This window comes from Phyllobates terribilis, unplaced genomic scaffold, assembly GCF_046119375.1.
Source record: "Phyllobates terribilis strain yellow unplaced genomic scaffold, ASM4611937v1 Scaffold_1__5_contigs__length_1240528914, whole genome shotgun sequence".
NCBI classification, from domain to species: Eukaryota; Metazoa; Chordata; class Amphibia; order Anura; family Dendrobatidae; genus Phyllobates; species Phyllobates terribilis.
The window spans coordinates 1,147,612,536-1,147,640,031 of record NW_027362761.1 but is presented as its reverse complement, the minus strand read 5'-3'; the positions used below and the strand labels follow the sequence as shown (position 1 = coordinate 1,147,640,031).

Here is a 27,496-nt window from a genome sequence, read left to right as displayed (position 1 = left end):
AAAAAACAAAAAACACCGACATATGAACAGCCCCATACACGATAATAGGTCTGTATTCTATTTGTGTGAAAAACACAGACAGCAAACTTGCATGAAATAATGACGTGTGATTGGGCCTAAAGTTGATGAAAATAGATGTTTTTAACAAGGATGACCGTTCTTCGGCTGTCCTTTAACAACAAATGCTTTTCATAAGAGTAAAAGAAAAAGGATGGAAGTGGAGGTAGTATTTTAAAGTGTCAACGTGAAATTAATGGTCAATGGGTTCATGCTGGGAGAAAATAAAAAACAAAACAAAATGAGCAACACTTAAAAAAAATGAAAAATAAAAAACAGACACAAACTTTAATTACATGCTGGAATTAAATGGAATAAATGAAGCAAATAAAGCCAAAAGGCAAATATTTTTTTTATTATGAGAAAATATTTTAAAATCATATATATTCATCTGAAAAAATGCAAAGAAAATTGGGCAAACATGCAAGGTTAAATTACACAGACAGTAAAATAAAACCGACTTAACAATTCACAGTGTGCACTTCTACATTAGACATGCAGAAAATTAAACAACTCGAACAGGGAAATATATACAAAAACTATTATGACATTAGGTGTAACAAACAGCGCCCATTGGTTATTCATGGACTAATGATCTCTCGCAGCGTATAAAAAGGCCAACATGTGTTTTCTTGTTCTGCACTTCCCCAGAATTTAGTCAAACTTCCCGCTCCCACATATCCATGTGTATTAAATATATTTAATCCGAGACTCAAAAGCAATGTCTGCTCCCGAGGAGAGTTTACAGACAGAATCTCTTACTTCGAGTTCAAGAACGCGGAATTCTAAGAGTTCATTCTGGTCTTTGGCGTCCTGGATGTCATTTTTCAGCTGGCTCTCATCCGATTCATACTTAAATATCTAAAAAAACAAAAAACATAAAAAAAAACTAAAATTAAATAAAAATCAAATATTTGTCTCCCCAATATATTCACAGATTAATGAAGAAAATATCAGAGTTAATAATAATAATTAAAACAAGGCTGAGCTGAAGATCTCGGCAGCGGCCACTTCACCGTGAATGGAGCCATGCTGTTTCGGCTACGTTCACTTTTGATATTGGTTTGAACTAACTAATTAATTAGGAGTGCCAGGTGTTGTACCCCACCGATCTGATATTGACCTAAAAAGAGGTCATCAAGATAGCAATTCCAGACAACCCCTTTAAATCTCCAGAAATATTTGAACCAGAAGATCAACCAATTTCTGTCACACTTTTTCCAATGTAGTATCTGACCTTTCTGCAAAGAGTTTCCTCCCACTGCTCTATCTGCAAAAGCAGAAAAGGCACAAAGTCCCTCCTCTTACCCAAGACGCGCCAATTAGCCAAACCCCACCGCTTAGCTAGTGGGGGAAATAAGTATTTGATCCCTTACTGTTTTTGTAAGTTTGCCCACTGACAAAGACATGAACAGTTTATAATTTTAAAAATAGGTTAATTTTAACATTGAGAGATAGAATATCCCCCCCCCAAAAAAATCAATAAAATCACATTGTATAAATTAGATAAATTTATTTGCATTTTGCAGTGAAAAATAAGTATTTGATCCCCTACAAACCATTATGAGTTCTGGCTCCTACAGACCAGTTAGACGCTCCTAATCAACTAGTTACCTGCATTAAAGACAGCTGTCTTACATAGTCACCTGTATAAAAGACTCCTATCCACAGACTCAGTCAGACTCTAACCTCTACAACATGGGCAAGACCAAAGAGCTTTCTAAGGATGTCAGGGACAAGATCATAGACCTGCACAAAGCTGGAATGGGCTACAAAACCATAAGTAAAACGCTGGGTGAGAAGGAGACAACTGTTGGTGCAATAGTAAGAAAATGGAAGAAAGACGAAATGACTGTCAATTGACATGGATCTGGGGCACCATGCAAAATCTCATCTCGTGGGGTATCCTTGATCATGAGGAAGGTGAGAGGTCAGCCTAAAACTACACGGGGGGAACTTGTTAATGATCTCAAGGCAGCTGGGACCACAGTCACCAATAAAACCATTGGTAACACATTACGCCTTAAAGGTTTAAAATCCTGCAGTGCCCGCAAGGTCCCCCTGCTCAAGAAGGCACATGTGCAGGCCCATCTGAAGTTTGCCAATGAACACCTGGATGATTCTGTGAGTTATTGGGAGAAGGTGCTGTGGTCAAATCAGACAAAAATTGAGCTCTTTGGCATTAACTCAACTCGCCGTGTTTGGAGGAAGAAGAAGGATGAGTACAACCCTAAGAACATCGTCCCAACCGTGAAGCATGGTGGGGGAAACATTATACTTTGGGGGTACTTTTTTGGAAAGGGGACATGACGACTGCACTGTACTGAAGGGAAGATGGATGGGGTCATGTATCTCGAGATTTTGGCCAACAACCTCCTTCCCTCAGTAAGAGCATTGAAGATGGGTCATGGCTGGGTCTTCCAGCAAGACAATGACCCAAAACATACAGCCAAGTCAACAAAGGAGTGGCTCAAAAAGAAGCACAGTAAGGTCATGGAGTGGCCTAGCCAGTCTCCTGACCTTAATCCCATAGAAAACTTATGGAGGGAGTTGAAGCTCCGAGTTGCCAAGCGACAGCCTCAAAATCTGAATGATTTAGAGATGATCTGCAAAGAGGAGTGGACCAAAATTCCTCCTGACATGTGCGCAACCCTTATCATCAACTACAAGAAACATCTGACTGCTGTGCTTGCCAACAAGGGTTTTGCCACCAAGTATTAAGTGTTGTTTGCCAGAGGAATCAAATACTTATTTCCCCCACTGTATTTCTCAGGGAAAAGGAAAAAAAATAAAACCTGCATTGAAAGGTAGGAATACCCTTTTAACTATACCGAACACTACATCAGTGTTACCGCAGATAAGATAGACAATACCTTTTCTAACAATGCTTGGTTTTTCCTTAGAAGATGCTGCTTCTCTTCTACCCATCTGGAATCCTAAGAAAAAAAAAAGAAGATGAAGAATATAACAGGAAATTATTTCCATAAACAGATAAAAAGAAGGCGAAGCTGAGCAAAGTGATTTATAGGCTATCTAAAAAGACTCAGTACAACTTGTGCTTTATTCACTGAAATCCCTGGTGTTTCTATACACGAGTCCAGTGGGCGGTCCTAATCAGTGATGGACATCAATCTCTGATAGTCACGGAATAGGACCACCCACTGGACTCGTATGCATATGAAAACCAGGGATTTTAATGAATAAAACAAAAAAGTTATACTGAATTTTTTTCCTACAAAAATGTCCATCAAGGTGATCAGCTCCTCCTTCTCTGTAACATCTCGCCTGCAGAGAATATAACATTTTCCACATGACCATGTTGAACCATCCGACCTCAACCCTGCCCCACCAGCCGTAGGCCTACAGTATCAAAAACACTACACGGAAGAGGTAAAGAGGTAACAGTGCTACCAAATCTATACATGAAGAATTAAGGTGGGACATCATTGCAAAATTGCTCTTTATTGACCAAGTTTTTTTTTAAAGTTGCTACATGGCCCCGATAGTAACTTATGCTTAGTTATTAGCAGCTCAGCTGGTTTGTCAGCAGCTCCATGTGCTATTATGTGACTACTGCAACCAATCACTAACCTCAGCAGTTACAGATCGACATTGCTACCATCAAAGCTGATGCTAGTGATTAGCTGCAGCGGTCACATGCCAGTTGCTGGAACACCATCTCATAAGGAAAGGGACCAGTGGCGCGACAGCTTTGGATCATCATGGGCTTTGCGAGCATATAAGTTAGTGTCATTTTATTAAGCTCGTTGCTAAGTGGAACATTTTGGAAAGAAAATCTGGACCTCCTGTAGGATTTGATGACTGTAGTAAATCAGTGTAACTCTGGGTTAGCTGGTTTTACTTTACAAAGTGTAAATATATACTCAAGTACCCTGGAATTTTAAAATTTTTCTATGGATGTGAATGGAGGCAAGAACATGAAGCAACGGAAGAAACAAACAAAAAAAAAAGGATCTACACCAATATATCCCCCTGACATACACCATTACATCCTTGAATTAAATGCATCAAAATAAACAAATATGCGCACCCTTGCCCTTATGCACAAATATTAAAAGGATTGTCCGGGCAAAATGAAACTTTGCATACGGCACAGAATAAGTAAAATATTATAAACTCACCTACCGGCACCCATCTGGATTAATTGGATGCCACTCTAGGGTATGTGCAGAGACAGGAAGTGGTGTCACCTCTCAACCAGACCACTGTGGCCTGCGATTGCCTGCAGCAGTCAGGTGACTTGAGCAGCACGTCATTGGAGGTTTTATGAGGTCACTTGACGGTTGCCCCCAATCACAGGCCATATAGGTTCGGCAGCTCGTGGAGCTTTGATACCACCATATCTGGTCCCTGTGCAGACCACGACATGGTGGTCTGCGTTCGATCCAGGTGGGTGCCGGTAGGCGTGTATTACTGATTTTGTTACTCTTTATATATCCTGTCCCTTGGGCAATCACCCCTTTATACAACACTAAATTGATAAAGCTATCCCGCGAAACGCGCGTCGGGCCGCAGATGGAGCGTGTACAGCAAGGGCACACTATGGGTAAGCACTTTATAACTATTATGGCAGTGGTTACTTACAGTTAATTAGTGATTTGGGTAGATTCACCCCTGTACTGCTTGGATACACACATGAGAATTCCTATAGGTTGTGCCCATAACTTTTTATTGCCTACTACTTACCGTTCCCCGCACGTGAATGTTGTTACATTTGTTTTCCTCCTTAAAATCTTGATGTTCTGGCATATATGTATATGTTTTTAATACATTTACAATAAAAGTTGTTAATTTTATGTGGTTATGCTTACTCTATTTCTGGGTGTTTACACCTAATGTTTTGGTTAATCACCCCTTCGTGTTGTCTTATTCTTATATATCCCCCTCATATATTTTTACCCATTAACCTGACATCTTAAAGTACAATGCTCATTAGCACCTGGATAAAGTCATTTCATTTTGATCTCTCCTATGTTTTTGGAGGTCTGCAAGTCCCTTGAAGAAATGATTGAACAGGTTGGATTTCTCCATTTAAATAACCCCATATACAAGAAGCACCAAAATGGTCTGGCAGTCAGGGACTTAATGTCTTCCTACTCCATATACTGGAAAAGTTTAGTCAGTCCAAATCCAAATGAGAAGGTGGGGGAGCAGGTTGATCTTTACCCCAAGTCTATGGACATATTTATTTTAACCATGTACCTCTGATCAAACTGGAAATGATAAGGAACCATCAACAGATCAATATTACTACTAACAGTGACCTACAAAGAAGTCCAAAATCTGTTTCCTCCATATATCTCTAAACTAATCTCCCAATATCTTCCCACACGTAGTTTCTGGCCCTCCCAAGACCTCCTTCACTTCACCACACTCCACAGGTTCCTTACCCAATCGCATCCAAGACTTCTCTCGAGTATCCACCATCCTCTGGAATTCTGTGCCCCATCATGTCCACCATACTCGGAACCTTCAGACGGAACTTGAAAACCCATCTCTTCAAGAAAGCTACAGCTTCCAATGACCCCGCTGCCACCACCACCGGAGCTGCCACAACCCCCAACCTACTGTCTCCTTCCCAATCATTCTGTAGAATATAAGCCCGTGAGGGCTTGGTCCTCTCCCCTCTGTACCGGTCTATCATTGTTAGTTTCTTGACTACACTCTACATTTACATCTTGTATGTAACCCGTTTTCTCTTGGAATCAATTGTGCTCTAAAACTAAATAATAATATTAGTGTGTGGTCGCCATAGTGCAAGTGAGAATGGACTCACTAAAAGAAATCACACATCCAGCCCGATGATCGTGAATGCACCTGCCAGCCATAGTGATGTATACAGGATTACAACACACTATGATTATGTCATTTATCAGAGTAACATGTCTCTTCACTACTGATCATCGAGGTCTTATGTAAGGAGGATCTGGCAGCCATGCTGCTCTCATGTAGGGGTTTGGCGGTTTCTCTTGTAGAGGTATCTTGCCAGCGTTTCTGTGCTGTACCCTGACAGAGCCTCATTATGTACAAGCACCGCCACTGAATAATAATGAGAAACCAACATAGTCACTGCTTACAAGGAACGAAGGTCAGATCTTCAGCTAAACCCTTCCGAACACTTACGGCACAGAGGTCACCATACTGCAACCCCACAAGTAGGGCAGTGTGGCCAGCCACTGGATGGATGATCATTGTAAGCTTAAAAAAACTGAAATGGAATGGAAACTGAAATAGCAGAATAGGGAATTCTGAGTTATAAGATGAGTGTCGTATATATATTTCAACAATCCAGAACATCTCTGACTACATCTCAGGTGAACCCAGCAGAGAAAGGCGATTGACTTCACTGGGCACCATGTAATTCTTCATTTCTACTTTAGGGGAGTGATGAAAATTGAATACTTGTAGCAATACTTGTAGCAAATTCCAGCTGTGAGACTTTTTTTGGGAGACCTCTACCAAAGGGCCAAATCGGATTGCACTCAGATGACATCCGAGTGCCGTCTGATGTTTTCCACGCACCCATAGACTTGAATGAGTGAGTGTGATCTGATTTGTGGAGCCACTCGCAACATGCTGTGATTTTTTTCTCATGCCCCATAGAATAACATTGGTCTGATAAAACATCGGATAGTGCTCGTCCGAGTTGTATGCTCGTGTGAGGGACCCCAAAAGGTGATTGTCATTTTAGTGCCTAAAGAGATATGCCTCTTTAGTAAATGATGCCATATTATTAGGATAAGCCATCGCTCAATGATCGCTGGGAGAAAGGAGATCCTGAGAGTTAGGGGGATGCTGCGCTTCACAGTTTTTCCCTTGAACTGTGCTAAGAACATCCCTCTGAACAGAAAATTACTGTGTTGATCCTTTATTCTAGGGCTTTGTTGTGGGGTACAAGAAGTCAGACCCTCTTGATCATTACCATTACAAGTCATCGCGTTTTCACATTTGGGTACAAACTGGGACCAGCACCAATCCCAAGAAAGAAGCTCCAAGATGCCCATCGGAATGGAGCTGTGGCCACGCCGGTGATGGTCTACAGGACTGCCGGAGATGGTAGAGTACACTGCTTGGCTTTTTTCGGCAGTCCCATTGATAATGAATAGAGTGATCCACAACCATACCTCCATCCTAATGAGACATTTCAGAGCGGTCCTGTTCTCGGGATCAGATGGGGGCGCAACAGAGGCTTTACACACACTTCAAATGCAAAATAAAAGCAGTCTCATCTGCATCCCGCCCTACAGCTCCAGTGTTTGTAATTTAGCCCAGGATTGAGAATCAGCCTCCAGTTTTAGGAGTGTAATGAGCTTGGCCTCTTCTACCCAAGGGCTCCATCTGTATTATTGCTGTGACAACCACTATTAGGAGACAAGAATCTGTGCTCCCTATGTCCTAAGCCTGACAAATGCAGAAAGGAAGACATCATGTGGAGCAGGAGAGGAAATTACACAGAAAATTACTTTTGGCCCTATGTGTTACATATCCCATTTTGACACAGAACTTATTATATGCTCAGATAGAGAATAAAAATAATTTATTATCTCAGTATATGTTTATGTGTCGTACGTCATTGTCGATAACTCCACCCCGTTCACATGATATTATAGAAGTCAAACCACAAGAAAAGGAATGGAGTCACAACACATAATGGAACTGGAAAAAGTCATGGAGTCGACTGTACACAGCAATTATTATTGCCCTATTGTCCACATATGAAAAACATTTATTTTCTTAATAGTATATGTCCATTAAGGGAACAATAAATCCACTCATTCCTTAATCATTAGTGAAACTTAACCTTTAATTACTATAATATATATATATATATATATATATATATATATATCACATACATAGACATATACATATATATACACATTAGTATAATGCATCAATTGAATCTGTATATACAATTAAAATATTGCAGGCCATCCCAACATGTTTCACTGGGTCAATGGCTTCATCAGGAGAAAAACGTACTAATCTCCTCTTTTCCCTGATGAAGCGTGTTGGGATGGCTGGCGATATTTTATTTCTATATAAAAGATTCAGTAGATATTGGTTATATATTTTTTATCATGGTAATTAAAAGTTTTATTAATGGTTCAGGAATAAATGGATTTATTGTGCCCTTAATGGGAATACAGAACTGTATACGGCGGTCTTGCTTTATATTAGAAACCTCCACATTCCCTTCTTCCCATGGTGAAGTGTGAGCCATTGAAGAGTATGGATTTAAAATGATTTTAGCTAATACAGCTTAAAGAAGCACTCCTCCCATCAAAATTTGTATCCTCTTAATAGATTGTAATCATCATATTATACAGCTCTGTGCACTTACAATTGCTCATTTTGTCTTTCTACCAAGTTAAATTCTTCTCTTTTCCATTAGGTCTATGACATCACATGAGTAAAAAAGCTGACTAGCTGAATCCTGCAAAGTTCTATGTAAAAACAGGAAGTACACTGCTCAAAAAATAAAGGGAACACTCAAATAACACCTCCTAGATCTGAATGAATGAAATATTCTCATTGAATACTTTGTTCTGTACAAAGTTGAATGTGCTGACAACAAAATTACACAAAAATCATCAATGGAAATCAAATTTATTAACCAAAGGAGGCCTGGATTTGCAGTCACCCCCAAAATTAAAGTGGAAAAACACACTACAGGCTGATCCAACTTTGATGTAATGTCCTTAAAACAAGTCAAAATGAGGCTCAGTATTGTGTGTGGCCTCCACGTGCCTGTATGACCTCCCTACAACGCCTGGGCATGCTCCTGATGAGGTTGCGGATAGTCTCCTGTGGGATCTGCTCCCAGACCTGGACTAAAGCATCCGCCAACTCCTGGACAGTCTGTGGTGCAACGTGACGTTGGTGGATGGAGAGAGACATGATGTCCCAGATGTGCTCAATCGGATTCAGGTCTGGGGAACGGGCGGGCCAGTCCATAGCTTCAATGCCTTCATCTTGCAGGAACTGCTGACACACTCCAGCCACATGAGGTCTGGCATTGTCCTGCATTAGGAGGAACCCAGGGCCAACCGCTCCAGCATATGGTCTCACAAGGGGTCTGAGGATCTCATCTCGGTACCTAATGGCAGTCAGGCTACCTCTGGCGAGCACATGGAGGGCTGTGCGGCCCTCCAAAGAAATGCCACCCCACACCATTACTGACCCACTGCCAAACCGGTCATGCTGAAGGATGTTGCAGGCAGCAGATCGCTCTCCACGGCGTCTCCAGACTCTGTCACGTCTGTCACATGTGCTCAGTGTGAACCTGCTTTCATCTGTGAAGAGCACAGGGCGCCAGTGGCGACTTTGCCAATCCTGGTGTTCTGTGGCAAATGCAAAGCGTCCTGCACGGTGTTGGGCTGTGAGCACAACCCCCATCTGTGGACGTCGGGCCCTCATACCACCCTCATGGAGTCGGTTTCTAACCGTTTGTGCAGACACATGCACATTTGTGGCCTGCTGGAGGTCATTTTGCAGGGCTCTGGCAGTGCTCCTCCTGTTTCTCCTTGCACAAAGGCAGAGGTAGTGGTGCTGCTGCTGGGTTGTTGCTCTCCTACGGCCCCCTCCACGTCTCTTGGTGTACTGGCCTGTCTCCTAGTAGCGCCTCCAGCCTCTGGACACTACGCTGACAGACACAGCAAACTTTCTTGCCACAGCTCGCATTTATGTGCCATCCTGGATGAGCTGCACTACCTGAGCAACTTCTGTGGGTTGTAGAGTCCGTCTCATGCTACCACGAGTGTGAAAGCACAACCAACATTCAAAAGTGACCAAAACATCAGCCAGAAAGCATTGGTAATGAGATGTGGTCTGTGGTCCCCACCTGCAGAACCACTCCTTTATTGAGGGTGTCATGATAACTGCCAATAATTTCCATCTATTGTCTATTCCATTTGCACAACAGCATGTGAAATTGATTGTCAATCAGTGTTGCTTCCTAAGTGGACAGTTTGATTTCACAGAAGCTTGATTTACTTGGAGTTATATTATGTTGTTGTAAAAGTGTTCCCTTTATTTTTTTGAGCAGTGTATATTTTGTCTGCACAAGTCATGAGTCACTGCAAAAGTGTATGGCAGGAGGGAGGAGAGGAACAGCTGGGTCAGAAGTTGAAGAGGGGAATGATAAATGCAGGGACAAGAGACTTCCTATTTCTATGTAGAGCAGAGAAAACAGAATAATTCGCTGGGTAGAAAGGCAAAATGAGTAGTGTTGAGCGAGTATGTTCAGTCCCGAGTATGCTCGGGCCGAGCTCCGAGTATTTACAGCTGCTCGGTCATATGGTTAAATCGCTCCGTGTGCATGATTTGCAACTGTTTGACAGCTTTATTACATGTGAGGAATGTGTAAGAAATAGACATTCCTCCCATGTAGTAAAACTGTCAAACAGTTGCAAATCATGCACACGGGAGCGATTCAACCATATGACCGAGCAGCTGTAAATACTCGGAGCTCGGCCCGAGCATACTCGGCGAAAGGGTTAATAGAACATACTCGCTCAACACTAAAAATGAGCAATTGTAAGTACACAGTGCAATATAATATGAGGATTGAAAAATATTAAAAGGAGTGCTTCTTTAAAGCAGATTTTTCATTAGATTTTATGATGCAAACGGCATACAGTTTTAAATAAATCTATCAGATCTGATCTGATGGATGTACTTACAATGAAAACACATGTTACAATTGCTGCATAATCTTCTTTGAAAGTTTAAAGTCAATGTGTGGCCACCTAGTCTGACTGACAGCTTTTCAGTGACCCTCCTCCCTGCTGAGGAATCTCCGCCCACCTAGTCTTATTGACAGGTTCTCAGTGACCCTCCTCCCTGCTCTTGAAATTCAGCCCAACTAGTGTCATTGATAGCTCCTCAGTGACCCTCCTCCCTGCTGCTGAAATATCACAATGCACAATACAAGATGCAGATTTCGGTTAGGCTGAGCGAGCATGCTCGTATTGCAGTTCTACTCCTAAAAAGCTAGTTTTATCAGGATTAAACGTCCATTCTAACAAGGATTTACAAACCAAGTACATCAGCCTCACCAGGTGTAATAAATCTATGTAATAATGTATTGCATTGTGAAACTTGGTGACATATGTGCTTTAATCACAATATAAGGAGAAAAAATATAAAAATGATCTAACATACTTTATTAGGTCTTCAAGATCTCTGCTTGCTGTTTTTAATAGGATTCATGGGATAAAATTCAGACCAATACATGTGATCGAGATCGGCTTATTACAGTTATCCAAGTCGTGTCTTGTAATGATTCTTGGTTATAGGAGATCATCATACGATCAGGATAGATTCCCATCTCCTGCACAATCAAGACTCCTAATGAATGGCAGCAAGCAGAGGTCTTAAAAATGAATTGATAAAGTATTTTTTATAAATTGTATGACTTTTCATTATGCAAAAGAAAAACCGTAACCTTTATTTGCTGAAAATGGAACACCCCTTTAAATGAGGAAAAAAAAAACCAAAAAATAATTTATATAAATCTTATTCTGGACTACTAGGCACAATATGGACCCAATAAACTGTCCTCTGCATTGTCCCCTATTATAAATATTTTATTACAATTTTTTTTTTCTTTTTTACAAATTCAATGCCCACCACCAAGATATAAAACTGAAAACCACAGTGCAAAGAAACACAGACACAGGCTTATCCAGAGCGGCTCTTCCTGCTGTTACCTGTCCTTTATCACATAAAGAGTTTTCCAAGTCTTCAATCTTTGCTTGGCACCTCAGCAGGTCGGCTTGTAACTGTTCCCGAGTCTGTGCAGGGCAAAAAAAAATAGTCTTATTATATGCATGGATTATAGCATACTCAATCACAGGACAGTGCGCTCCCTCCATAGGACAGTGCGCTCCCTCCACAGGAATTTTTCTTTTAAACCGTACTTGTCGTTTCATGCAAAACCTGTATAAAATCAAAGTCTTGCTGCTCTTATCTCCTACAAATCTTAACAGCTTTTGGTATGCATACCAGTCTAATATGTACAGGAACTGTCCTAAGTCTCCTGCTCTGCAACTTGCCATCCGCTCGTTAGGAGTAGGTGGTCCCGTTTATTTAGCACTCAGCCAGCACAATAAGCGCTATAACTTCCTTTCCTTACTTCCAAGCATGCTTTGCTCCTACCATTGTCCAATGACTTGCATGCCCTAAACTGAAAATCTGCTTCTATATTATGCCTCCATGTTGTATAAAAGACAGGAAATTAGAGAGATAAAAGTCCTGACCATCTTCCTTAGAAGGGAGACACCTAGTGACTGGTACTTTGGAGAGTTTTTTTGGAAAACAATCTTTGAAATAAAGTGCTAAATATACAATCTGCAAATCACATTAAGGTGTGAAAAGTACAGGGATTGTCTGAATTTATGTTGCTCTCTTTATTAGCTTTCCTCTTGGCTTAAAAAATAATGATTTTGTGGAATTTTGCCAGAAGATGTACGTGCCATATGTGACTACATGAGGCTGTGATGTGACATGCAGGCAATCCAATGTATTGGATTTGATGCTTGAAAAAGTGGATGAAATTTGCAAAAAGTTGAGGGGAGACCCTTATAGATGGTTTCAAGTTCTGTATAAGAAAAACAAAGCTCAGGCATGTATTAAGATATGTAATAATATAAATTCACAGTAGAACAGGATAGTTAGGGCTTGTTCATACATTTATTTGGATTTTGCTAAGGATTTGGGTACGAAAAAAATCTCATCCGCACGCTGCAGAATAATTTCTGTGCAGAAATCTACCTGCAGTTTTTTAATCTGTAGCATATTAACTCTGTGCTGATTTTTACTATGGATTTCACTTTTTACTGCAGATTTCACCCCATGCATTGCAAAGCTGTAAGAGAACTGGACTACATGAAGATTTTGCTGTAGAAACTTTGCAGATTTTTTTTCTGCTGCTGAATCTCCACCAACCTAACTTGGTTGACAGCTCCTCAGTGTGCCTCCCCCTGCAGCGGTTGTATCTCTGCCGCCCTAGACTAATTAATAGCTTATTGACCCCCTTCCCCCAGCTGCTGAATCTCTGCCCATCTAGCTTGATCGACATCTCCTCAGGGTCCCTTCCCTCGGCTGGTGAATCTCTGCCCAACTAGCTTGACCGACATCTCCTAAGTGTCCATCCCTCTGCTGGTAAATCTCTGCTCATCTAGTTTGATCGACAGTTCCTCAGGGTCCTTCCCCTCTGCTGGTGAATCTCTGCCCATCTAGCTTGATCGACAGTTCCTCAGGGTCCTTCCCCTCTGCTGGTGAATCTCTGCCCATCTAGCTTGATCGACAGCTCCTCAAGGTCCTTCCCCCTCTGCTGCTGAATCCCTGCCCATCTAGCTTGATCGACAGTTCCTCAGGGTCCTTCCCCTCTGCTGGTGAATCTCTGCCCATCTAGCTTGATCGACAGTTCCTCAAGGTCCTTCCCCTCTGCTGGTGAATCTCTGCCCATCTAGCTTGATCGACAGTTCCGCAGGGTCTTTCCCCTCTGCTGGTGAATCCCTGCCCATCTAGCTTGAACGACAGTTCCTCAGGGTCCTTCCCCTCTGCTGGTGAATCTCTGCCCATCTAGCTTGATCGACAGTTCCTCAAGGTCCTTCCCCTCTGCTGGTGAATCTCTGCCCATCTAGCTTGATCGACAGTTCCGCAGGGTCTTTCCCCTCTGCTGGTGAATCCCTGCCCATCTAGCTTGATCGACAGTTCCTCAGGGTCCTTCCCCTCTGCTGGTGAATCCCTGCCCATCTAGCTTGATAGACAGCTCATCAGGGTCCGTTCTCTCTGCTGGTGAATCTCTGCCCACACAGCCCGATTGGCAGCTCCTGGTGTTCCTCCTCCCTCTTGCTGCTAAATCTCCGACTACCTAGCCCTATTGATGGCTCCTCACTGTCCCTCCGCCATGTCGTTGCTGAAATCCATAAGAGAATTGTATAACATGCAGATTTTCTTATACCACAGTGACAAAATATGCAGCAGAATCTGGACATATTTTTTCAGCCATCTGGGAATATACCATTAAAGTAATTTGCTGTGAGTTGAAAGATGAGATTGACGCGAGTTATGGTATATTTACAGGAGAGGTTATTTTACAGTTTTGGAACAGCTTTTCGTTGCAATTTTCATAATGAGCTACATGTTTTTTCAGCAATTTACAAAATCAACATTATTATTATTAATAATAATATTATATGGCAATGAGTGGACTGATCAGTCTGCACTTATCCTGTACTGGCTGTAAAGCCTGATTAGAAAGAACTTCTCTAGGATGGTATAGAGAGAAACAAGCTGGTCGATAGGTTGGAGATAAAAGAAAGTCACCCTGGCTTCTCTTTCTGCGTCCAGCGTTCCTCCCACTTGTTCTTGCAGCAAGGCGTACGCTCTCTGCAGGGCCTGGTACTCCCGGGTCAGCTGGCGAAACCTTAAATCAGCTTCTTCCTTAGGAGTGCTCTTCAAGGAGAAGGAATAATGGAGCAAATTATCAAACATGAATCATTCAAATACCTGCAGACCTGCCTGTCCATTCAGAAGTCTAGAGAAGAGACTCTGCCGCCTCCCGACCTTAACGTTTACGCCATATTGCACAAATCCTCAGCAATCTACAGCACAACTCAAGTGAACAGGGTTTACAAAAATCCAACTCGCACAATTTTTGGAACAAAAAAAAATAAAAATCTGCACAAAATGGAGAGCCAGCTGAAGATTTCATGCCTTGGTCACGCTCATTGAAATAGTTCTATGTTATTTAAAAAAAAAAAAAAAAAAAAATGGCTGATTTCATACAAACATAGCGCCACACCTGTCTACAGGTTGTGTGCGGTATTGCAGCTCTTCCTTATTTATTTTAATGGGCCTGAGATGCATTACTAGACATCACCCAAGAACAGGGGTGGTGCTGTTTTTTTTGGAAGAAATCAACCTTGTTTTTAATCCGTCCACCAATATTACACCCCTGAAAGTAGAAAATATATTTAGTGCTTTTGAAGTGAGGGGGTCATGGCTTAAAAATGGCAGACGCCTACAGACAGATGTGTATTCCCCGATTATAACTGAACGTGTTGCTTTATTACACAAAGTTGCCCACCCCTTTAAAAAAAAAAAAAAAAGCGTGTAACGAATGCCTACCACTGGCATTGGTCGCTTTTAGACTTTCAGGCTTAACTTAATGTATACTTTTTTTTACAGGCCTCTGTGGGATGGAATAGTCTACTCTTCAGTACTCAATTGGAAACAGTTGAGAAGCTCACAAAATAACCATCTCCAAGATCCTATTCCAATATGTAGTAGGTGTACTAAATAATATTAGCAAATGCCTCCAATTAGAAATGTAGTATAGTTCTCCTGATAAGCTATGTCGCTTACCCCATGTGCAGGACATTGCAGTAGCTTAGGTATCCACGGTTACGACCACTCATAGTGACAGATAGCCGTTAATGGTCGTAACCATGGATACCTAAGCTACTGCAATGTCCTGCACATGGGGTAAGCGACATAGCTTATCAGGAGAACTATACTACATTTCTAATTGAAGGTATTTGCTAATATTATTATAGCTACACATTGGGATAGGTGGGAATACCCCTTTAAAGACAAGCACTGTTAGGGAGTGGCAGCATCGAATCTATATCTGAGATCACTGACTACACAGCAGAACAGCAGGTGGGACGTTTTCCACCAAAAAAGCCTCTAAAAGGGACTTTCATATTGATGGGTTTATTCTTACGATAGCCCATAAATATTAGATTGACAATTATTTACAGATTCGAGATGTCTATTAACGCAGCAGGAGCGACTTACATCTTCTATGTCTTCTTCAGGCGTTGCTGGTGTCCTGTCCGTTTTATCGGTGTTGTATGAGGTGACTGAAGAGGTTTCTGAATCGATTGATTCCTCGTCAAATCCAAAAAACGTCTCCACAACATGCCTCTGAAAAAAAAGAGGTTATCAAGTGAAATTATGTAAACATTTATACACATAGAGAAAGCCGAGAGACCACCCAGTGCTCTATGGGGACCTCCAAGTGCTCAGCAGGATGTCTACAGAGACACGGGCACAAGGTGGCCCAAAACAGCCTGTGTTTGCAGAAGGACTAGAAATATAAAATCCCTCAGTTTTCGTTACTGTATTATCAGATTGCTTCCAAATATATAGTAAAATATATTTTATCCATCAAAAATGGGATCTCGTGGATTATCAGACTTTCTGGATTGTCAGACAGCATAAAAATATATATCAAAGCAAAATATTCTAAGATGTGAAAACAAAAAAAATCAGCTACTGGTTTAACTAGGTTCTTCAATTAGTCCATTATATTGCATTTTTGTGCTAGAAATACATGCCGGAATATTAGACGTTCTGGATTATCGGACAGTCATGAAAAAGTATATACAACTACATTGTAGGGCAGGTCAACAACTGTTGTGAAACTAGAACTCCCAGCATGCCGATAAGGTCTGCAGCTGTCAGATCAAGCTGGGAGTTGTAGTTTCACAATGACTGGGAAGATTATTGCAGACTGCTATTAAAGGGAATCTATCAACAGGTTTTTGCCATGTAATCTGAAAGCAACATAATGTAGGGGTCGAGACAGGGATTCCAGGGATGTGTCACTTGCTGGGCTGTATGCTGTCATTTTGATACAATAACAGTTTTCTCTACTGCAGATCTAGCAGTGCTCCGAATGCTGAGCCTTGTATAACCCCGCCCACACCACTTATTAGAGTGCACACTGAAAGCAGCCAATCAGTGCTGGGGGTGTGGTTGGACCAGGAGGTACGACACACCTAGTCCTGTATGATAATCTCCTGCTGATAAAACACTGATTTGATTGAAACAGCAACACACAGCAAAGTAAGTGACATATCACTGGAATCAGGGTCTCTGCCCCTACATTATGCTGCTCTCAGATTACATACAAAAAGCTGCTGACAGATTCCCTTTAAAAGAGGTAGAAAACCTGTAGACACACAAAATATTTTTTTATTAGTATTATTGTGCTATAACTTAGTTTTTTTGGAGGTGTGAGAATCCAGAGTATGGATTTTTGGACTGTCCGATGCCAGACTAAAAGCCTTTTATTAGGCTAGCACTGAATGCATGAGTAATTATTAGGAGGATATTAGTCAGGATACTTTCACTAAGTACCCAGGGATCTGTCACAACGTGTTCCAGTGACGACTTGCTGAATGATGTATGGAGACAACTGGGAAAGGAGTTTCTACCGTTACTGTACCCGGGGGACATAGTGTCCCAGAGCACTGTATGATGTTATACACCTGCCTCCGCAGAAAGCGTGATTAACCCAACCAAAACAACAATTATCCAGCGACAACATACAGTGTACTGCCTGGGTACACACACACACACACATTTACATGCACGGCTTAGTACATGAGATTTACAGGGAAACTCCAGTTTTAAAAAAACTAAATTAAAAGTTTTAGAAGAAGACTAGAACTCTATCGCCATCTATTGGAAGCTGTGAGCCTAAAAGTCAATATCGACTATTTAACAAGCCTTGCAATACGACTTTGGATAAAAGCCAAACCAGAATCTCAATTTGCAGACACGGTGTTTCGGGGGTGTTGCCCCTCATCAGTGCAAAGTATGAGATCGATTCGGCTAGATGAGAGGCTCTGGACTGGGGTCTAAGGGGTAACGTTTCACTGTGTGAACTTAGAACCAAGTCCAGAACCTCTCACCTAGCCAAATCTTGCATATGTTCTTTACTTGTGTTTTCCACCCATTCATTTGTTTTGGTGAAAAGCGCTGCAAATATGCTGAAAGAATCGACATGCTGAATCGTGGGGGAAAAAAAAAAAAGAAGCATGGCTCCAAATATACGTGCAAAAAAAAAAACAATGTGTGCATGAGATTTCAGAAGTCACATTGATTATGATGGTACTATAAAATGCATGCGTAAAATACACAGCAAAAACACCTGTGTGAACAAACCCCAATAGAGCATTGTACACGCCAGGAGATTGCTACATTCAACACGCAGGACCCAGCTTCCACTACACAAGGGTACATCGCCCCTGCGGTCTTCACTCGTATAATGAGTCAGCGGGATCAGGATAAGTTTTAATCTCTAGTTTTCTTATTATACATACAATGAGTTCACCCAGCGGTTCGAATTTTACAAGGTTTAAAAAAAAAAAAAATTACCAAAAATTTGCAGCTGCCTGCCCTTTATCTCATTCGTGCTGCACTGCATGCAAATGTGGGGCAGCAGATGCAAGCACGGACCGATAGCCCCCTAGAGCAATTATACTAAAACTGATATATTATAATGTTGGGGTGTTTATGTATCTGCAGATCTAACAAAAGGTTAAATTGAGGCACATAACACAGAGCAGGGATGTTAGGGTTCAAAAGAAAAAAAGTGTCATTTGACATATAACTTGATATCAGTCAATGACTTGAGCCATGTTCAGATATTTTAAGCCTTTTAAAAGCAGGTAATACATGCTGCCCGAACCATGGAGGCATCTATCAGCCACTGGCTGTACGATCATAGCTATGTATGATTTACTTTGAAACGCTGCAGCACAGAACTGCACGAGTGATTAGTTGTACAGGTGGCCTCCGGCAGCTTCTCCTTGGCAGCTTCTCCCTGCCCGCTGACAGTGACTGAGAAGCCTTTGCCCATGTGACCCGTCAGCCTGTTACCTTTAAATGGAATCTGTAAGCAGTTTGTTTGCTATGTAATCTGACAGCAGAATAATGTAAGGGCAGAGACTCTGATTCCAGCAATGTATGACTCAGTTTGGGTTTTTTCACATGTCAGTATCTCCGGTACGAGTGGTGACTGTTTCCATATGTACCGGAGACACTGACACACAGACCCATTCAAAGGAATGGATCTGTGCACATGTCAGTGTGTTTCCATGGACCGTGTGATTTAAGTCAATGGGTCCGTGTAAACATGTACCGCACATGGATATCATCCGTGTGACACGTAGCGGCGTTTAGGAATCAGCGGTATACAGTTAGCGCTGTTCACAAGCGCCGGGTGCTGAAAGCAGCCCTCATCACAGTCTCCTGCCAACGCTGCGATCAGCACCAGCAGGGGATAATGAGAGCTGTAGTCTGCTTCCAGTGTCTCCACCTGTAAAAATAAGAATAAAATAAAAAAAAATACATATACTCACCTGTCCTAAGTGTCCCCCGCTGTAATCCATGCAGCCGCTCAGCAGAGGAGTCGGGGAGAATGACTCCTGCCGCGAGCGGCCTCGGAAGCTTTATATATAAAACATAATATATATAGCATATTAAAATATAAATATTATATATATTTATACATGCTATATTATAAAAATATAGTATATCCTAAATATATATATATTTATTTATTTTTTCCCCCCATTTAGATCTTTAAATAGAAAATATCCTAAATATAAAGATCTACGTGCGTCTACAAGCATGCACACATATTCCTATGCAGCAATCCTAACTGATCTCGGCAGCAAATGTATAGATTACGTAGGGCGTCCTTTACCTTCGTGTTTATAGGTCAGCTCCTGGCATCCCGAAAAATACAGGCAGACTAAAGCGCAGAGGCATATGAAGAAGGAGAAGTACAAGATGAGCAGGAAATCTTCCATTGTGCGGGAGTGAAGAGCAGCCACTTCACTAACCCTTCATCTGTCCCTCTGCCGCACCGGACTTCTCAGCCTCATAGAAATGCACGACTTAGATGGTGATGGCCCGGGAGTGGGGGGGAGCGGGGCATATATTATCAGAGAGCGGCTCCTCCTCGGGTGCAGGTAGCTGCCACATGTGCACCGAGTCCCCTGACCATTCCATGTGAGCTCTGTACAGCCAGCTGGCAACAGTAACCTGGAGCCGGCATGCACCAAGAGAAAAACTAAAAATACACTTTAAAAATTCAATACCTTTCCCTGCGCAGTAATGGACAATTTAAAGGACCTGAAAACTCAGCCATGCTCTCTATCGGGAAACGTGCAGTCACAGCCGTTCTGTCAGGAAATAAAGACCATTTTCTAACAATCCTAGCAACAGGTGGGAAAGAGCGAGGATCGATCAGCAAAGCAGTCTCCTTCAAGGATTACATAAAAATTGTATTGATGTATTTAAATGTCTGTTCATAAACATGGGGTCGGCTCGCTTTCTTAAAGGTAAAGGTTGTCATTTTGACATCACGTCCCTACTGCCTTTTCACACAACCAAAAGCTTCCAGGACATTTATTTTTCTTATTTTGTGATAAAAATAATAATTTTTCAATTAAAAACGTCGCACAGTTTGCTGGCTGCTGAATGAGCCAACTGAGAATCTGTCAGTGAGCTTGATCTGCGGAAGAATTTCTGGTCCTAAATCAGCCGAGAGGAAAGAGTTATAAAGTTCGGCTCAAGTTTGCTGTGCTCTTCTTATAAATCAGCAAAGACGAGCTCAGTAAAAAAAAGTCAGAGAAAGGAGTTACAAGCTCCGATCAGAAGGTATTCTGAAGCCGGTAATAGTGCAACAAGTAGATTATAAAAAGAAATCGTGCAAAAATGTCACAATTTATCCAAATGCAAAAATTTGTTTTAGCTTCAAATACACGTATGTAAAATAAAAAAAAATATGGTGCCTGAAGGTGTCCATATATTTTAAAGACTGCTTGGTTTACACCACCCCCTTTCTAAATACCTTTTTAGGATATATGCAAAAACTGAGCAAAACTCTCAAAATCCTCCTTCAATTTTCAAAACTCCTTAAACACTTTGAATTTCCCGTCTGTTTTTGCTCTGAAAATGCAGCAAAAACACTGTGTGCACATTGTCCTAGGGATTCCTGAACCAATCGAGTGGAGTCTCCCCATCAGAATCCTTAATAAAAAAAATAAAAAAAAAAGGAGTAGAGAGCGGCCGCAAACATCTGTCACTTAGAAGGATACAGCATCTTAATCTATTACATGGACAATCCATTGATTTCACTTAGTAGAGGTGTAATGCTTCATTTCTCCTGCAGGGGAAACAAACACTTGCTTCTAGTTTCTTAGACTGATACGGATTGCTAAAGATCCCAGGATCACAACTGCTTATGATAGGTCACCAGATTTCACAATATAAATCCATACATTATTAAATAAATCTCTTATACCAGGTGAGGCAGGTGTACTTATTCTGAAAATCGATATCAGAATGGAATTTTTTTTTTTTTTAAAGTGCCTGAATTTAAAATAATCTCTAACTATAAAAAAGCTCAACATAATATCAGGATTCTACAGCGATTCTGACCTGGATTTCTAGAATAACTGCACCAGCCTGATCAGGTAGTATATCTAAATATTAAAGGAATGCAGTTTGCATTGCACATCTGATGACAGGTTCCCTTTAAAGCCTGTGATTATCATCGGGGACATCCTTAATTACTCATTTTCATGCGCCTTGGGGGGACACTAGCAGTTTGCTGCTCCTTAATCTCCTAATCTGAGCTGTATACCATTTCTCATGCTGTTCAGCCGTAAATCTCTGGAGGAACGAAGACAAGTGAAACCCTTCTGGCTAATGTGATGCAGATGAGCAGAATGCCGCTGATGATAATATTACACCACGTATTGAGACGTCATTTCTAAGAGGTCCTTTGTGACAGAAAGGGACACTAAATGGGGATGTAATTGTGAAATCAGCTGAAACCCACTCATGTTACCCACTTTTACATCTGCCACTGCTATTAGCATATAGATCATTTGTTGAAACATTAAAAGGATACAAAAAAAAAAATATTTTAAAAATCATGTCAATCAGGTGTAAAAAAAAAACGTTCTTAAACTTGTTGGATCTAGGTTGTATCTTCTATAAAAATAATAAAAAAAAAAAGTCTTATCCAAAGTAAGGAGCTGTAAACTGTTCCTGGCTGGCACACAGCTGGAAAGTACGTCTGGGCGGAGCTTTCAATTGGAGGTGGTCTTAAAAAAGCTCCGCCCCCAATGTGCTTTTCAGCTGGATGACAGCCACAGATTACATCCTTTTAAAGCTTGGATCAGAATTCTGTTTAGTCGTTGCACGTAGAGACAAATGTGGACACAGAAGAGAGGAGACCTTATAGCAAATATTAAAACGGCCCTAATTTTATAGTGCTGACTTTTCCTACCCAGAACATGTTTGTTTGCCCCACCCTCAAATGCTTTTTATGAACCCTGGGCCTTTTGCCCATCACAATGTTGGAATTTGTCCGAGAGAAACCCTACGTAGGTTCTAGCCACGCAATAAAAGAATAAAAATAAAATAATCTTTTATAGTATTTATATCCTTGATAAGCACTTGCAAGTTTAACCCTTCATGAGCATCTAACCTATAGGACAGGTAATATTCCAAACTTTCCCTACCCATTAAACAGTAAAAAATGGACAGCACTAGGATGACACATGGCTGCAATCCATGTCCTGGCTGTTTTTTAATGGACCCAATGATTTGAAAGGGCTAATTTGGTCTATTATTCAAATCCAAAACAAACATCTTTTTTTTTTTTTTTTGTCTTGCAGACATTCAGAGCGGAGAAAAAAATATACATATGTTTGCGATGATTTTTCTATTTATGTATTTACGTGACCTGTAAAAAAAAAGCACGCCCCCTTGTGGCCAAATTGTGTAGGATATACACTCACTTTTCTGGACTCATTTCTTAGCGGCTCAAATGTTTCTGTGTCTAATTACTGTAATGAATCGGAAAAACATGGAGCAATTAATCTCTGCCAATAAAGCTAATTAAGCCTACTGTGCGGCTTCACAAGCAGAAGGGAAACAATCTGAAACAGGCCTGATTCACTATTGCATTTGTGCCTTTTTGGTCTAGTTTTTGGTGCTTTTCAACAAATTCTTATAATTTGCGGTCTTTTTTTAATTTTATATGTGTCCACCTCTTTTTTTTTTTTTTAATGTACGCCAATGGGAGTGTGTTTATTTATTTATTTTTTTCCACACGTTTGCATTCATCAAGTTGTGAAATGTACAACTGGAGTGATTTTATGTATGCCTGAAATTTTTTAGCACATTTTTCCACATTAACAGAACATGTGCTGTATTATACAACGCTCTCAATGTCTCCTATATAATGTGTAGACAGCAGCCTCAGTGTCTCCTATGTGATGTGTAGACAGCAGCCTCAGTGTCTCCTATGTGATGTGTAGACAGCAGCCTCAGTGTCTCCTATGTGATGTGTAGACAGCAGCCTCAGTGTCTCCTATGTGATGTGTAGACAGCAGCCTCAGTGTCTCCTATGTGATGTGTAGACAGCAGCCTCAGTGTCTCCTATGTGAAGTGTAACAGCAGCCTCAGTGTCTCCTATGTGATGTGTAGACAGCAGCCTCAGTGTCTCCTATGTGATGTGTAGACAGCAGCCTCAGTGTCTCCTATGTGATGTGTAGACAGCAGCCTCAGTGTCTCCTATGTGATGTGTAGACAGCAGCCTCAGTGTCTCCTATGTGATGTGTAGACAGCAGCCTCAGTGTCTCCTATGTGACGTATACACAGCAGTCTCGGTGTATGCTATGTGATGTACTGTATACACAGCAGTCTCATCTCCTGTGATGTAGAGTAGTCTGTCTCCTATGCGATGTGTAAACAATAGTCTCAGTGTCTCATATGTGATGTATACAGCAGTCTTGGTGTATTCTATGTGTTGTATGCAGCAGATCTCCCAACAAAGATGAATTTTGCAGTAGGAAAAAATATACATCTGTGATCGGAACAACTTACTGATGCAAGTTCTTTAAAAAACATATGGTCTCAAAGAATTGACTGCGTTCCATACTGACCAGAAAAGCATTTGCGAGTAACATCATCATCATCCAAACCACCTAACATCACAGCCGCACCAAAGATGAGCAGCTCCTGTCATCACAATAGCGGTGAGTTAATTAAATGTTTAACCAAATATAGCAGGATCATTTTTAAATTGATAATTTTGCATGGCCCTCAAATGATATTATAAATATTCAAATGGATATTGGCTGAAAAAAGGTTCTCCACCCCTGCTCTAGCCCAATAGTAGTAATATTACGAACCAAAACCAAAAGCAGTAGATATAGCAAATATAAATATTAAATTCTAAATGGGGCAAAGCTCTAAATTATATAGGCCTGAAATCAATAGTCAGATCTAAGTATTGCACTAACCCAATGTTAAATATGGATCATAAACATCTCATATTTCGAATTATCTTTTCATACAAAATTATTAATATTGTTTTAGAAATTTTATGGTAATATATATTTACCAATGGGTTAATTAACTTTATATTTTACTAGATTGGACTTTTACAGATTTGGAAATTTTTAAAAGAAATGTAAAAAAAATGAAACATTTCGTATTTCTTTATTTTTAAATGGGGGAAAAAGTAGGATGACTTGAATTTTTACATATTTTTTAAAAACTTTTTTTTCACTTTTTACTTTAATTTGTTAACCCTCAACTGGTGAGGTGGGGTTATTGTCACGCAACTGGTGATGTAGGGGTTTCCTATACCCCAGAGTTTAGAAATCTCTTATTTTTACAGAAAATGCAAAGATCACGTTTGTTTTAATCGTTTTCTTATTGGCGATTGATTACACATGAGTATAACAAATTTTTGACACCCACAAATGGATGGAAGCTAGTGAGACACGTATCCTCATACCAGCATTTTTCAATGAACAGCAGCCTAACAAAAATTCCCTGGGGTGTGGCAAACCCCCACCTCACTAGTTGAGGGTTAATCCACTTAGAGGATTTGTACCAGCTATTGTCTGATGGCTTGTATTATATATTACTATACCACACTATTGCGGTTTGTAGGAAAAATCATGGTCCTGAGTGTGAGAAAAATCATGGTCTCCTATGAAGCCTAGCCACAAGATGGTCCTCAGGGGAGAATAGACATGACAGGTGCGAGGTTCTTCGGCAGACCCCTGGCTGCCATAGCAATCCACCAACTCCCTGTGATTGTGTGAGGGAGCTGATGGGCGCGTGGAAGAGCACCCATGGTTCGCACGCTGTTAATGCATCTGTCAGCGAATGACAGCAGCATTTCAAGAGGACCTTTAACGAAATATTACATGGTGTGTCCAGTTCAACATGCAATAGGTGCTGCAGCAGAACAAAAGTTTGTTGTTTATTTTTAATTTTGCCTCTTTGTTGTAGAGATGTTGGCAATGTATTTGGTACCTAAATGTTAATTTATTTTAAGATAAAGTGGGCATTACCAGAGAGATTTCACTGGGGGGCGTGTACTTCTTCCTCTTACTGATGTTGACCAATCATAAGCAGGCACAACACACAGGGGAAAAAAAAAAAGATCACGCCACCACAAAAGCTTAGGGACATGCTCAGTGTAAGACATTTATTGACAGACTGCTAGCCTGAGGACAGTGATGACATGTGCTGGAACACAGCAGATCCGAGCGTGTGAACAACTTTCAGCTCTCATCAGGAGCCGGACATATGAATAGGACGTGAAGAGGTTAATGGATTTTTTATTTATTTTTTAAATATGATTTTCCTGTATTTTATCCAGGAATATAGAAATGGATGTTTGTCCCTCGTTAAAGCCAGAAACAGCACCAGTCTTGTATTTTATTTCAATTTAAAGATAAATTCTTGAGAATGGAGCTGAACTGTAAAACCAAACACAGCCCATGCAAAAGAATGGTAATTTCCAAGAAAAAAAAAACAAATAAACAGTGCCTCTGCCTAATTCTTAACACAAATGTGCGGTTCCTCTAGGTCTTAATTAACCTAACCATGCAGACTATACTGTAATAGAAGATGCAGCCAGAAAAGGAAACAAGAACGGGAAACCCAGGCAGCCCTATGGAGAAGAGTTGAGGGAGAATTGGTGCATGAGAATAGATTTTTTTTTTTAGACCATGCTGAGGTCAGTTATAAGGTAAATTTTTATATATATATATATATATATATATATATATATATATATATATATATATATATATATATATATATATATATATATATATATATATATATATATATATATATATATATATATATATATATATATATTTGACAACCTATTATGTATTTTATACATTTAAAACAATTCATGAAAAAAATACCTTTGGGTGCTTTAAGCTTTTTCTTTTCGGCTTTTTGAAACGCAGCATCCGCTCTTTCTCCTAAAGGCAGAAACACAGCAATGTAAAATGGATGTGTAGTAATTGGGCATATTGGCACAATGAGAAAACTATGAGTATGTGAAAACACGATGGGTTTCATCATTTCACCTTGCAGAAAAACTTCAATGAAAAGTACAGTTTCTAATGCAAAAATTATGACATGTTATCATAGCTGATATTTTTCTAAATAATATCTAACTGTGCGTGCCTTTACTGATCCAGGAATCCAAGAATGCACATGGTCATCAACACAAATCTGCATAGTCTTGTATGTTTCGCTATTGTTAGAGTCCTTTTCTAGTCTGCTTCCAGTAACATAATGCCCCTAAAAGAAGCGAGGTGAAAAGCGCGTCGGGATGAGAGGGCCCTGTGGCTGGCAGCGAATCTTTTACTCTCCATTATTATAAGGTAATCCTGGACCCCTTATCTTTAGGAGATCAGATCCTTAAACTCGCAGTCTACAAATTCCTAGGCATTAGGATTCACTTTATGGTTGATAGTATCTAGTAGCATTTCAGGAAATAGACTACATGCAATAAAATGACAGTTATGATATGAAATATACTGTTTAAATAGCAATATATGGGCTAGGTGCAATAAGATATTCCTATTATGGTATTAAATGCAGCTAAATCTATTTAGTAATGATTTTTGATATATATAGTATGGAGCATCAACCCAAATAGGGACCATATCTTAACTTTTTCCATTAAGAGGGATCTATCTATAATGAATATCAGGGTGTTAATGGAGATTTACTAGCTCAAAATTTTTCTCATAAAAATGTATCAATTTTTTCTCTTGGATATACATATGTGGATACATACAAAACCAAAATAGTATAATTACTATTATCCATATACCCTCCCATTATCATTTGATATGATTAAGATATATGTGTGTGCGCTCTCTTTTTTTCTTTGCCACTATGTACCCTAAAAAAATTTTTTGTAATAAAGGTCTTTGTTTTTAACTCTTGACCTCTTGTCAGATTTATTACTATATTCGTTTTGTTATTGTCTTCCGATTAGTCTACCAATTTAAGTAGCAGATATACATTTATGCTATTATGTTGATCTATTGGATCAGTAAGAATATACATAAATATAAATGTATATTATCAGCTTGTCCTTTGCAACGGTTTTCTAATAGTATGTGGATACATGTATATTGGATATATGTATATTTGCATTTTGGCATTTACGGAGATATTAAATATAGGAGATTTGGAGTTAATGGAATTATTTAATTCATTTGTACTGCCACAGTGCCCTCTTGAGGCATTA

General features: G+C 40.3%; 1 protein-coding gene across 6 annotated transcripts in view; it reads right to left on the bottom strand.

Annotated features, from left to right (window-relative positions):
- The window catches only part of JAKMIP1 (janus kinase and microtubule interacting protein 1), a 199,174-nt gene that overhangs the window by 57,092 nt on the left and 114,586 nt on the right, over positions 1-27,496 (bottom strand). For all 6 annotated transcript variants that reach the window (XM_073648252.1, XM_073648219.1, XM_073648227.1 and 3 more), the window contains exons 8-13: positions 26,151-26,210; positions 15,892-16,020; positions 14,416-14,544; positions 11,793-11,876; positions 2,931-2,993; positions 820-918 (exon numbers count right to left, since the gene is read on the bottom strand). In XM_073648252.1, the coding sequence (XP_073504353.1) occupies positions 820-918; positions 2,931-2,993; positions 11,793-11,876; positions 14,416-14,544; positions 15,892-16,020; positions 26,151-26,210 (564 nt within the window). The remainder of the gene's footprint in view (positions 1-819; positions 919-2,930; positions 2,994-11,792; positions 11,877-14,415; positions 14,545-15,891; positions 16,021-26,150; positions 26,211-27,496) is intronic.